This window comes from Alligator mississippiensis, chromosome 1, assembly GCF_030867095.1.
Source record: "Alligator mississippiensis isolate rAllMis1 chromosome 1, rAllMis1, whole genome shotgun sequence".
Classification (NCBI taxonomy): Eukaryota; Metazoa; Chordata; order Crocodylia; family Alligatoridae; genus Alligator; species Alligator mississippiensis.
Window position 1 is genome coordinate 427,749,954 of NC_081824.1, and position 13,524 is coordinate 427,763,477.

Below are 13,524 nucleotides of genomic sequence, written 5' to 3' on the forward strand. Positions count from 1 at the left end.
AGGTTGCTTTTCACCCCGTCGTCCAAATCGCTGATAAAGAAATTGAACAGTGCGGGCCCAAAGACCGAGCCCTGGGGGACTCCACTGCCCACTTCCCCCCAGGTCGAATATGACCCGTCCACCACCACCCTCTGAGTACGACCCTTCAGCCAATTAGCAATCCATCTGAACGTGTAGGCATCGATGCCACAGTCGCCTAGTTTTTTAATGAGGATGGGGTGGTCAACAGTGTCAAAGGCCTTGCTGAAGTCCAGAAAGACTACATCCACAGCGACACCTGCATTCAATGCTTTTGTGACCTGATCGTAAAAGGCAATCAGGTTGGTCTGACATGACCTGCCCCTAATGAAACCGTGCTGGTTGCCCTTGAGCGTCATCCCCAATGCCGGCCCATCACAGATGTGCTCCTTGATGATCTTCTCAAAGAGTTTCCTACCAGATCAAAGTCAAAACCCAAAGCAAGTACATTTCATAAATATGTGCCAAAATACTTACCAGGCTAAAGACTGGAGACAAGCCTTTTTGTTTTCTTTTTATGTTCTCCTGCGCCTCCAAAGTCATGCTGATCTGATCTGACATCCTAAATTGCTGCATAATCCTGTAATGTCACAAAAACCACCACCAAACTGTATCCAACCTATTCAGAGGCAGTTCTTTCCCTCTCCCTTTTTCTAGTTTTACATCATAGTTTTCAAAATGGCTTTTCTATTCCAAAATAGACAAGAATTTAAAAAAAAACCTGACGGATGAGCTACAGAATGAACTTCACTCACTCAAACCACTATACAGTGCTATTCTAGTCTAGTTGGGGTTCTTAATAACTATGACATCAGGGAAAGATACATTCTGGAATGTCAGAGCAGCTAGCTAGAGATTGGAGGTAGCTTGGGGACTTTAAACACAAAAACATCTGTCCCTTCCTTGTTTTCCCATTTTTGCCCTCTTAAATCCGGTTAATGGCAACCATCAGCAAATCTACTACATTAATAAAGTCTACTAATTTCATTTTAGATAACCACCATATTAGAATTAAACTGCTGTTCTTTTGGATAATTTCTAGTTAATCTGATTAGAGGTAACAGATTTTGTTGGTCATTATTTGCCAAAAAACAGTTTTGGGTCAACCAAAGATATAAGCAAATCTATTTTCCAAATTCATTGTGAATTAAACAAATAGTTTTGGCCAAACTAATAAGGATTTTCAAGAGTCAAACATTTCATTTCCACGTTTCCAAAACAAAATGGCTCAAATAAAATGTCTTCAAGTAAAAAAAAGACAAAACAAACTATGTTTTGTCCAAAACGCATTTTATGCCAACAAGTCTCCCTTACAAAAACCCTATATGATTATTTATGTAGCTCTAATCGATCCACAAATTTAAACCTGTACTTTTATAAAGGTATACAAAACCAGTATTTAATACATCTGCAATGTGCAGAGTGTGATCACATAATAACATGCCTTATTTACTGTATGTATAAAAGTGAATTTAAATAAAGTAGCATTAGGTGTCTTGCACAACACTTTTACTCCAGAGTAATTTGCAGTGGAGTTTTCTCTGCAGTAGGGGTAGGAAGTAGACATACAACCATCTCTCCCAGCAGGCTGCCCAAAATAGGTGTGATTATAGCAACTGGCCACTAGGTGGCAGGGAAACTGGTTTGTACTGAACAGGCACCACCCTGGAATGAAACAAACCATGGCAGCATACACAAGACTTGTACATTAAAGTAACTGTCTTTGGAATAAATTAAGAATAGTCCAGAGTAAAAAGAGTTGTGTGTTCATACCCTGAAGGTGGAATTTAACCCCAAAAAGCAAACTTAGTAATACTTTTGATAGCGAGAAAGAACTTAATTCAGGTCACTTGCCCCCAGCTGTGTTACCTCTGCAATGCTTGCACTGAGAAAAGACAGCATAAAATATATCTGATGCTTGTATGTTCAAAGGTGTATTTTACAAATAAGGTTTTATTACATTTCAGCCACTTTTCTGACCACAGCAAAACATTGATGTCCTGTATTCATCTCCCAAATGAAATGAAACCTCTTTCCACATTCTAAATAATGTTTTTAAATGTACAGTCCTTTAAACAAGAATGTGAACCTTATAACCTAGCAAAAACTTATAAGCCAACTGTAAGATTGAAACATTATCTTAGTTTCCTTTTAGTAACTGCTGATCTTCAACAGCCTTGCATCTTCAACATACGAATATAAATGCTACATCTATCAGAATGCATGTGTCACCTTAGCATAATACCTTTTCCCCCCGGCATCCTATATTTTCATTACTTAAATTTGCTATTATGAGCTTCTCCTGGCAATTAAAAGGTTAAAACAAATAATTTTAGATTCAGGAGAGGCTTTCAACTTTTCTAGTAAGCCTCAACTGCCCTAACTACTCACTAGTTCTTACTGTCATTATTCTAGACCTGGTCTATATACTGTTTTCAAACCTGCGAGGCTAAGTACAGACAGCCAAAAAACTGGAGGCAGAATTGATTCAGTCTAGGCAGCTTCCTCTAAGCTGTGTAGGTTGAACTGATAACCAACTGAACTGACTTTCAGTTTTCATTTGGGAAAGGCAGGGGGGGCCTGCACTAACCCAGACCAGTAGACAGGGGTACTAGAGCAAGTCTCCCAGTCTGCTGGCTATTGCCAGCCTAGCCAAGTGTCCCCAGCTGGCTCCACAGTACATACCCAGAACCCTCTGCTGTCTCCCCACAAGGGGTTAAGGAGCCCTCTCTCTGTCCAGGTGCTGGCCCACCCTGGGGGAGCCTCTCCCAGCCTGGGTTCCCCACCCCAGGACACCCTGGGGAGCTGAGCAGAATTCCCCCATGACTCCTTCCCAGCTGCACTTGCCCCCCCAGGGGACAGTCAGCGACTCGGGGGGAGGTCCCTTCACAGCCGATCCCACTGACCCACAACTGGCAGCGGTGCACCGCTGGTGCTTCTGGGTCAGCGGGATCGGCCACAGGAGGACTGCTTCTCCTGGCACACTTTGGCCACCGTGCTCGGGGGATGGGGGGGAGGACCAGTGCTTTCGTTTGTCCCCCCACCTGAGAATGCTGCTGTCAGGGGGTGTATCAGCGCTCTCAGGGGGTGCACATGCACCCCTGTACACCCCCTACATGTTGCCACTGCCCCCTGCCCAAGTACTTGCCCATGCAAGCCAGCATGAGGACACTAGGGAGCTCCCACCTTGGGGAGCTTTCCCCTAGCCCAGGGCAGCCCTAGGGAGCTGAGGGGAATTCTTTCCCCTCGGGAACCCTAGGGCTGCTTTCCTTGGCTGCTGCAAATCTCAAGGAGAGCCTAAGAGAACAGAGGGAAATTCTTCCACTCCCTTGAAAATAGTTTTGCCTCAGACTTGCAGCACCCCAGGCAAAACCAGCTGCAGAGGAGCAAAAGAATCTCCCTCCGTACAGCTGCTCTGGGCTATCCCCGAGATTTGCAGCAGCTAAGGCAAGAAGCCCTGGGGCTCAGGAGGGGAAGAATTCCACTGAGCTCCCTGGGGCTGCCCTGGGCTAGGGTGGGAGGGAAGCCCCCCAGCTCTTAGGTGTCTCTATGATGGGCTGCATGGGCAGGCACCCAGTTGGGAGGACTTCTCCCTCCTTTCTGTGACAGCTACTGAAGCAATCAGCAGCTAGGAAGGGGGAGGGCCACTGAGGATCAAAATGCCCACACCACAGGGGCTATCCCTGCCCCCACATGCTGTGTAGATCCTGGCTAGAGGGGTCTTCCCCCTCTCCATCCCTATGGCCTGATGGACATAGCAGAGGGGTGAGGCAGTCAGGCTCCACTGGAGCAGAGAGCATAGCCCAGGGCTGCAAAACATCCTGGGATGACCTAAATCTGTTAAATCTGATACTGCATCCAAAAAAGTTTATTTTCAACTTGGTTTTGGCCATTTTGAAAGCAGTTTATGTACACTGAACTTCTGTTCTGTTACAGGTTTAAACCAGTTTCCAAACACTTAAACCAGTTTGTGTGTAATTTTTGTCCCTAGCCCAAATGTATTTCTAAATAGTGTATTTCAAAATGTTACTAAATGACCCAATCTTATTTGTAGAATATGTACATGCTAAGTTAGAAATTCAAAACCAACCTGAGCTATGGCTTCAAAGTGCTTTCCTTTCCTTCCTTTTTTGTGTCCTTGCGACAAGGTATCTAGCAGAATTGGCAGACTTGTTGGAATCTGACACACCATGCCATGAACGCTTCTGCTACGGCCTTGAACTTGTGACTTCTGGGCTGTCAACCATGCACCTTAGTGTCCCCTTTAAACTGTTACTTTATATTTAAAGGTAGCTTCAGATACCAAACTTTCCTAATTACTACTGTTTTTTTGCAATTTTACATTTAATGCTTTTATTTTAAAAAGCACAACTCGCTCTTCAATTTCTTCAAACAAAGAGAAATAATTGCCACTCACAAGTTCAAAGCTTTAAAAATATACAGTTGTGGAGCCAGGATTTTGGAAAGGGGATGTGTGGTCAGGATTGGGTCCCCGCCTGGCCTCTGACGGTGGCAGGAAATGGCAGCTGCCCTTGGCTGCCCATCTGGCTGTGGAAGACAGGCCAGGCAACTCAACTCTAGCAAGATTGGGCTCTTAGCTCCTGGGAACAGCAGTGGTGGAGGAGGAACTGAAGTGGGGAGAAGGGCAAGGTGCAAAGGCACCACCACACTCCCTCTCCCCCACCAGATCAACCCCTAGAAGTAGGTAAGAGGTAGAATATTTTTTTCATGAGTTTTAAAAGCTGTAATTCAGTTTCACATCTCTACTCAGAAGGCTCTACAGGTAACCTTGCTCCCACAATGTACATACAGTCTCTTTCTACTGATTTCCCCATTTGATACATTTTCCATGGGTTGTCGTCTTCTTTTCCCATTTTTTTTTCATGCTTTCTTGCCTCTGTATTTGTAACTTTTTTCCATTCTTTCATGCATGTGCTTTTAAATCCTGTATCTTCAAACAAGACTTCTGAATTAGGCTGTATTAAATAGAAACTCATGTCTTATACAGGATGCTAATTAAATCATGCAGCAGGTACAATGCAAATTTGGATTCATGAAAATTTTGTTCCTTATATCATCCAAGTTTCCTTCCTGTTGCTAAAGGCCCAAACCACTCCCATTTCAATCTCACAAAGAATCAAGTGCTACGGAAGATGTAACACCAACCCCACTTGAGTATAGTTTAGGACAAGCAATTTTAGAAAGGGCAGCTGTAACTTGGTCAGAAGATTTGTGTCTGAAGTCTTTTGCCTTTCCAATCTGTAGAAACTCTATTTTTCTGTACCCTCAAGCTGTGCAGAGGGGAGCATGAATGAAAGCAGCACAGATGGCAAGCAGAACAGAGAAGCAGCAGCTGATAACTCTTCCTGACCTCTCCACGTCCTGCTGAGTTTGGAGATTGGTGTTCTACCACTTTGCTTCCTACTTGCACATAGGTGTTAGCACTAATAAACCTTGTGAGGTGTGTGCCCCCAGCAACCATACTACTTAAGTTTAGTGGGTGGAAAAAATTATGCGATATCTGCAGAACTCCGATTTTAGCTTTACCACTGATCCACTGCCTGGTCCCAAGCAAGTATCTTGGTCTTCCTAGCCCAAATTGGAAAACAAATATCACACATTACCGGAAGATGGACTGGTTGCTCTTTAAGAGAAATGCTGTGTATAAGTTCCTAAGTAATACCAAGAATAATAACATAGCTAAGGTCAACGTGACCGTTCCATTCTAAACCCCTCTTTAAAAGTTCTCTGGTTTATGCCACTCACCCTGCAAGACTAAGCATTCATTTGAGTCAAACAAATCATTTTCAACTTCGAGCACATTATCCTCTTATAAAGTAAATTTAAAGGCAATAGAGAAAAAAAGACTTGGTGCAAATTGAAAACTAATCATTTAAATGCACAAGATAATCATAAAATTTAGACTCTTCCAAAGGAAAAAAAAAAGATATCTATATTGGGTACTTAAGCATTCTATTAGATATTTTGATGGGTTTTTTTTTTTTAAGAAACATCTCTTGCCATAAATGATACGTCTTACTTTTAACTTTTAAGATACTTGTATGCTTTCCACCTCAAAAAATAACAACGTAACAAAACAAATGCACTAAATAGGAAAGGTGGGCAAGGACACTAAAATGCCACAGAGTCACTTTTCCTGGGAGCTACTATACTTATTTCACTATGTAAACTATGAGTCCAGTTCCAACCTCTACTTGGGATAACTTTCTAACATTTTCCAAAACTGAAAATAAAGCATCCAAGGTATTGAAAAAGTGACTAATAAAAAATAATTTTACCTGTAAATTGTTTTCTGTGACTCTGTTCCACCAAACCATATTGATGGGCACTCCTGTTTTACACCTGTCAGCCAGACAGCCAATAGTGTTCTTTGATTTTCGTGCTTTTGATCCCACCGGAACTATCCTCTCCTCCAGCATCCCCAGACGATACTTCCTTGGCTACGAAAAAGAAGGAGAGAAACCAGGCCACTCCTAACATCCCTCAGTCTAAAACTAAGCTGAATTAGGTAGTATACCATAGGATAATCTCTGGATTGGTGGAATAGGAAACAATTTGCAAGTAAAATTTCTCTGAGACTGTTTCCCTTCAATCCCGACTATTGGGTTCTAACTAATAATGCTTCAAGAGGGAGAAACAGACTAAGGGAAGGTCACACATTTGTAAGCAACAGAAGTCAACCACTGAAATCTGTGCATAGTGTCTGCTGTTTCATAAAAAATTGGGGGAAGGGGGTGGGGGAGAGGAAGGTTTTACAAAACTCTTTCATTGATATTTCTGTGTTTCTATCTCACCAAGGAGACATCTTCATAGCAGGACAAACTCAAAGGTCTTAGAAATCCATGGTGCCTTCCAATCCATATGCCTTGATAGCACATACCTTCAATCACATTGTGATACTGAACTCTTGCCACTTCCCTTGGGAAGGGGCAAAAACTTCCATCGAACAGAGAATTAATTTTAGGAAAAGGATTTAAGAAAAAAAAAAAAAGTTGTAATACTTTTACCAAAAAGCATAGGGTATTTGTTTAAAAAAAGTTTAAGCATAAGAAGAGAAAGAACTTATTTACAGGTGAACACAAGCAACTAAGCAAAAATTATGTCTATCCAAATGAATATTTAGAAGACTATTTCTAACTACCTTCCTAGATGAAGGTGAACAAGAAAGATGATGAAAGAATAAATTAAACCAGCTTCATGAAAAAAATGAAACATGCTTTTCAAAACTGAACATGCAATAGGTAGTTGTCCCTTTACAATAGATATAACATTTGTTCCTCAAACTGAGAGCTTAGAGACCTTTAAAAAGCATTTAAATTAAAAGAACTTGGAGATTATAAAGGCTTTTAACCAAGGAGGAGGCAAAGGACAAAGGTTGTCTTAACTTCACCATGCTGTCAAGCCAGTGTGTCCTACCAAGGAGAAAAATATCAGAAGAATTTTGGAGTATATATGACTTTGGCTTCTTCAGTAAGACTATACATACTTGGGAATTAACTCCCATGCTTCTGATTCCAGGCTTTAATGTGGATACTTGGCCACCAGCATCTAGTGAACACCAATTAAAACATCTCACCTAAGCCACGGAGAAATTTTAAAATGCTGTCAGAAGCCTCTCCCTAGTATAGATAAAAGGTTATTGAATCTTGCCTGAATGAAGAACATAAAAGGTTTAGGATTTTGTCAAGAATCTGCTGTAGAACTTGCAGAATGACCAAAGGATGTACTGCTGTAGTAAAATCCTAATGATAAAGAGAAAAAAAAGACAACTGATCTATTTTAAAGTATTCACATACATATCACAAAGGATAGAATATTTTGGTTTCCTCTCCCAAGACAGGTTTATAGTAAAAGCAAATTACAACATTCTAATGGTTTTGATTAGTAATTGAATAATGAAATCTGAAATAGATTAGAATCAGATGACCATGACTGTTATACTGAAATATGTTATTGTAACAACTCCAGAGATGGGAGCTACTTAACGTGTGGCTCAACCCTGCTAGGTTTTTGTTGCTATCTTTTTAGATTTTTTAGTATAAACTCTGACATTTCACAGCAAGAATATAGTTCTGCTCATAGAGTCGTCATCAACTGATAACATGATAACCATAAGATGTAGACTTAAAACTTACCTGCATACAGAAACCTACTTAAATCAGTTGCACTAAAATCTGAATGATTCATCAGTACAATAAAATAAACAGACCATTACAGAACGACTTCAAAAGGAAACAATGAACAGGAGATACACCTGAGAGATAAGTGATGGTGAAAATTTAGTCATTAGTCTAAACCACTACTGAATGGCTGACTAACAGCAAATTTTGTCTGCTGCACATCTATGACTGACTTTTGTAGGCAATAGCCCAAATTAGTTAAGAGTAAGAAACAAAAGATGCAAACTTAATGACTTAATAATTAAGGGTCAAAGTTGTTTAAAGATTAATTAGAATTCCTGGGGTACAACGGAAAGTATAACTAGCTTTTGCAGTCTCTCTTGAAGTACTTACAGTGGGAATATAATAAGCTGCACAATGGAAAAGGTGTACAGTCTTTTCACATTCAGAGCATAACCTGATTACAATAAAGCTAAGAATTATCTAAGGGAAAGAAAAAAGGAAAGAAACTCAAACCAATTTAAACAATCAAGTGGTTTTCAATATTTCAAACAGAAACAGTATTGCTACACATTATCTGTCATGGTTTGATTTCTGCTAAGGTAGACTATTTGCCCTTGGGGAGTTTTGGGTAGGACTTAAAAAGCAGTATTTAATCTTCTCTCCAAGGATACTGGACATTTTACCTCTTAGCAAGGATCAGTCTCAATGCCTTTACTAACATTTCTACCTCCACCTCACTGTTCTTGTCATCTGTTAGGCAGCAGCTGTCTATTTTCCACCTCAACAGACCGCATTTAATGTTGAAGTTCACTCATGTTTATGAAAGGATTTTGAATCCTTCAAAATGAAAGGTGATCTATAAATATTTTGAAAGGGAGAACTAAAACAAAAGAGGAACTGAGCCAAACATTTTACAGTGGAAAACAGCTTCTTTTATGAGATTGAGATGCCAAGGCAGCACAACAACTGAATTCCAGCTTCATAAAGGGGGCACAATCCTACCTTCCCAAATCACAAAAAATAAAACCAGAAAAACAAAACAGAACAAAAGAAGAACATGGCTAATTCTTTGCCACTAAATAATGTGAATCTAAACAAGTCTGAATTGATAAGCCCTTACTACCAGTCGTCCTGTCAAAACCCAGGAATTAAAAGGCAAGTACCCAAGATTAAACTTCATTTGACACTAGAGGAAAAATATTCATAAGCATTTGGGTGACTCGGGAGCTTGCTGCACATTCTACTCTATAACTCAAGACTTCCAAAACATAGTAAAATATAAAATCCCTGGCAACATTTTAATAAAGAATGGAAATGATTTCCAAAATATACCACATTTACCTACAAACTATTGTATTGATGCAAAGATATTGTGGTTAAGTGGTGGATCAGCTTACAGGTAGTAGCAGCAAGAAAGAGTTCCTGTTAGTAGAGATGGGTCAGTTTAGCAAATAAACTGAGAAATCAAACTAAGCAGTCCACAATCACTATATTCTCTCCCCTTGTCCACAGAAGAAAGTAAAATTAACTCCCAGTTCAGTTCTCTTCCTATGATCTAAAGTTAAAAATAAAGCATCCATTCTGAGCCTCTAGGGACCTCCAGGGCTACCGAGGACCATCTTTTCTCTGGAAGGTGGGCTTGCCAAGGAAACAGTGACAATCTGGTTAGTAAAAACACAAACTGGAAATTGGAAAGTGGGGCAGAGGCAAACCCCCTTTGGATGAGTGCAGCAAGTGTCTGCTAGACAGATTCCATCAAGTAAAGATTTTTTCAGAAACAGACTTTTTTTTAAAAGAACTGTACAGATAGTTATGCTGACTAATTTTTAGGGCATCTGATATTTTGATACTGTGCAATGACTAAAGCAAATTATTAGAAGCAGTATCATACCTAGCAAGAAATACACTGGACTACTGGAACAGATGAGAAGGGCCAAACAAGCATGGCTTCCACAAAATCTTCTGGAGTCTGCCTTTGCAAACTATTATTTAGCTCCCTTTCAATATAAACTTCCTGACAGCGGATCTATTAACTGTCCAAATTGTTCCAACTCTGCCACACTTAAAACTGCAAACCAAGTCATGAACCCTGCGGCTGAGAAAAATGTAGATGTGCTTTGCCTAAGGGAAATTTAGGATCTTTATTATATAGGAAACTGTGGATAATCCAAACTCCAAGAGTTTACTTTATGTGGAAAGACTTACTAATTTGCATAAATAGGTCTATCACCACTGGTGTGCACAGATTACACTTCAAAGTTGGGAAAAAAATTTCCTGCTACAAGGATCTTACCATCTAATTTAAATCAGGTCAAATACTGGATTATGGAAAGTTGGGAATCCAGGAAATAACAGTTGATTACAGGAACAAAATGAAGTATATACTATTCAAGAAAATCAGTTCAGAAATGCTTTGGGGTTTTATTTATTTTTTTACTGTAACCCTTTTTTTTGGAGGGAGGAGGAGGTGGGGTAAACAAAACTCCAGAATGAGAGTGACATGGTATTTGAGTTGAGATTAACACTGACAAATTATGAAAGAGAAGGTTAAAACCATTCAGCTTCATGATTAATCTACTAGGACAGAACCAGTTTTTGCTATACAGGCAGTCCTTAGACTTATGACACAATCAGTTCCTGAAAACCACGTCTCAAGTTGAAACGTTGCAACTCGGAACCAATTTTCTCATAAGAAACAATGTTAAAAATGGCCACGGCCCGATACCCTATTTTCACTAAAAATACCCCAGAATGTTGTACTCAATCAATTATAGATGAATAATATAGCTACATTAATGTATCTATATTGTAAATAGCAATCATATTGATTTGGAAGGACTTCTTTGAGATGACTTTGCTAGACTTTTTGAAAGGCTTTGGTTGGGCTTTTTGAAGGGTTCTTGGCTAGTGTCTTGGATGCAGGTTTTTCTGGAGTCTTGTCTGCATTCTTAAAGAAAGTGTCCAAGGAAGTTTGGACAGATGTTCTCCAAGGAGATGAGCAACGCAGCTAACTTGTTCGCTGGCATGGCGTTGCATTGGATCGAATGTTGTAAGCTGAAACTGACATCATGCAAGAAAGAGACTTGGGGGTCATCATTGACCACAAGATGAACATGAGCCTGCAGTGTGATGCTGCGGCAAGTAAAGCGACCAAAACGCTGGCTTGCATCCATAGATACTTCTCAAGCAAATCCCGGGACGTCATTCTCCCCTTGTACTCGGCCTTAGTGAGGCCGCAGCTGGAGTACTGCGTCCAGTTTTGGGCTCCACAATTCAAAAAGGATGTGGAGAAGCTTGAGAGAGTCCAGAGAAGAGCCATGCACATGATCAGAGGTCAGGGAAGCAGACCCTACGATGACAGGCTGAGAGCCCTGGGGCTCTTTAGCCTGGAAAAGCACAGGCTCAGGGGTGATCTGATGGCCACCTATAAGTTGATCAGGAGTGACCACCGGTATCTGGGGGAACGTTTGTTCACCAGAGCGCCCCTAGGGATGACGACTAGGTCGAACGGTCATAAACTACTACAAGACTGTTTCAGGCTGGACATAAGGAAGAATTTCTTTACTGTCTGAGCCCCCAAGGTCTGAAACGGCCTGCCACCGGAGGTGGTTCAAGCACCTACATTGAACACCTTCAAGAGCAAACTGAATGCTCATCTTGCTGGGATCCTATGAACCCAGCTGACTTCCTGCCCTTTGGGCAGGGGGCTGGACTCGATGATCTTCCGAGGTCCCTTCCAGCCCTAAAGTCTATGAAATCTATGAAATCATAAAGTTGAAACAGGATGTCAATTTATAAAGGTTGTAAGTGCGAAACATTGTAACTTGAAAAGTTGTAATGTCAAGGACTGCCTGTACTTTGTTTTGAAAACTGACAGCTGAATACAAGTGACAACTTATTACCTCCTCCAGTTCACAACTGCACTCTTAACAGCTAGTAGCCTGGTATATTTATAACACCCCTCCTTCCTCCAGAACAGCCACTCCCACTTTTGTATTTCCCTCCAACAGATGCGATGCATTAGCTAAACAGAAAGGCACAATACTTTTTAGATGCACAGTATTACTATAATCCTCCGTAATATATGAAAAGGTACTTTTCATATATTATGGAAAGTGCCTTTCCATATATTTCATATATGGAAAGGGTAAGGATAAAATAATACTGGTACTCAGGGGCATTCTTGGCATAAAACTGGATTACCAATGCATTTTACAAAAAAGTACGATTAAAAACTACCTAAATTAGCTAAAGTTTATATAGAAAGCAATGTCTTTATTTTACATGACAAGCATGTGGAAAAGAAAGCTGTCCTGTCCTATTTCTGTCTCTTTCAGATGAAAAGTCAGGTTGACGATATGGATCTATAAAGCCACACAGGCTGCATCCAAATGTGCCTGCAACAGTACAAATAGTAGCGGCATATATTTGTGCTCTAGCACACAACTCTGCATGTGTGCTTTTTGCAGGACACTGGGTGAGTTTACACATGTATTTACTCAAACCTAGATTTACTGCAGAGTAAGCTACTGCATGGCAGCCACATCTACACGTGTTGCTATGGCGACGTTGTTACTGTGCCATTATTTAGTGGCAGTACTAAAAGACGGCGTAGTAACAGCCAGTACTGCTCTGCATGTGCTGCACATGGTTATTTTTAGGCAGTATATCGCCATAACGACATGCTATAACAGAGTAGTGTATCACTGTGGCGCCATAGCTGCATTATGGGTCTTGCCTGCAGATGCTAGGTTGCTGTAGCACATTGCTAGTGATGTAATGTCATATGTAGATGCACTGAGTAAGGGTTTTTGGGTAGGTGTCTACACATGCAAGGATCAGGGAGAAGATTTTCTCCCAGTTCCCTACAGCCCTGCAATGGGTCCCTGCCACTATCCCAGGGGCTGGCAGGGAGCACCAGGGCCAGAAGACAGCGGTCTCTTGGTCCCAGGGCTCTGCCCGCTGCTGGGGCAGGGACAATGTCCCCTGACCTGGCAGCAGGAAGCTTCTGGCCCTGGCTCCCAGATCAGGGGCACGGGACTTGGAAAGAGCTGCAGAGGAGGGGCAGGTCCCAGCTCCCTGCCCTGATCCACTGGTAGGGCTGCTAGCAGCTAGCTAAAATCCTTGTAGCAAATTTTGCCCCCACACTACACGTTTGCAGCATGGGGCATGTTTTAGTTTCCTGCATGCGTGGTTTGTGGTACCACAAACTGCACGAGTTTGCATGTGGGGATGCAGCCACGTGGTTTTGGTTTCAAACCAAGAAACACTCCCTCCCACCCTTTGTGTTTTGCTGTAACCAGTGAAATCAAATGATACCTTTGTACCATCTCTTCACTCCAGTTTATGAATGCTAGAAGCA

General features: G+C 41.2%; 1 protein-coding gene across 5 annotated transcripts in view; it reads right to left on the reverse strand.

Moving 5' to 3' along the window:
- PAN3 (poly(A) specific ribonuclease subunit PAN3) overlaps positions 1–13,524 on the reverse strand; it is a 128,968-nt gene that overhangs the window by 68,459 nt on the left and 46,985 nt on the right. For 3 of the 5 annotated variants that reach the window (XR_009458885.1, XM_059720187.1, XM_006270477.3), the window contains exon 5: positions 6,318–6,479. The exons of the other annotated variants lie outside the window; for them this stretch is intronic. Coding sequence is in view for 2 of the 3 variants with exons in the window: in XM_059720187.1 (XP_059576170.1) it covers positions 6,318–6,479 (162 nt within the window). In the remaining variant the exon portion in view is untranslated. The remainder of the gene's footprint in view (positions 1–6,317; positions 6,480–13,524) is intronic. 5 annotated transcript variants of the gene reach the window in all.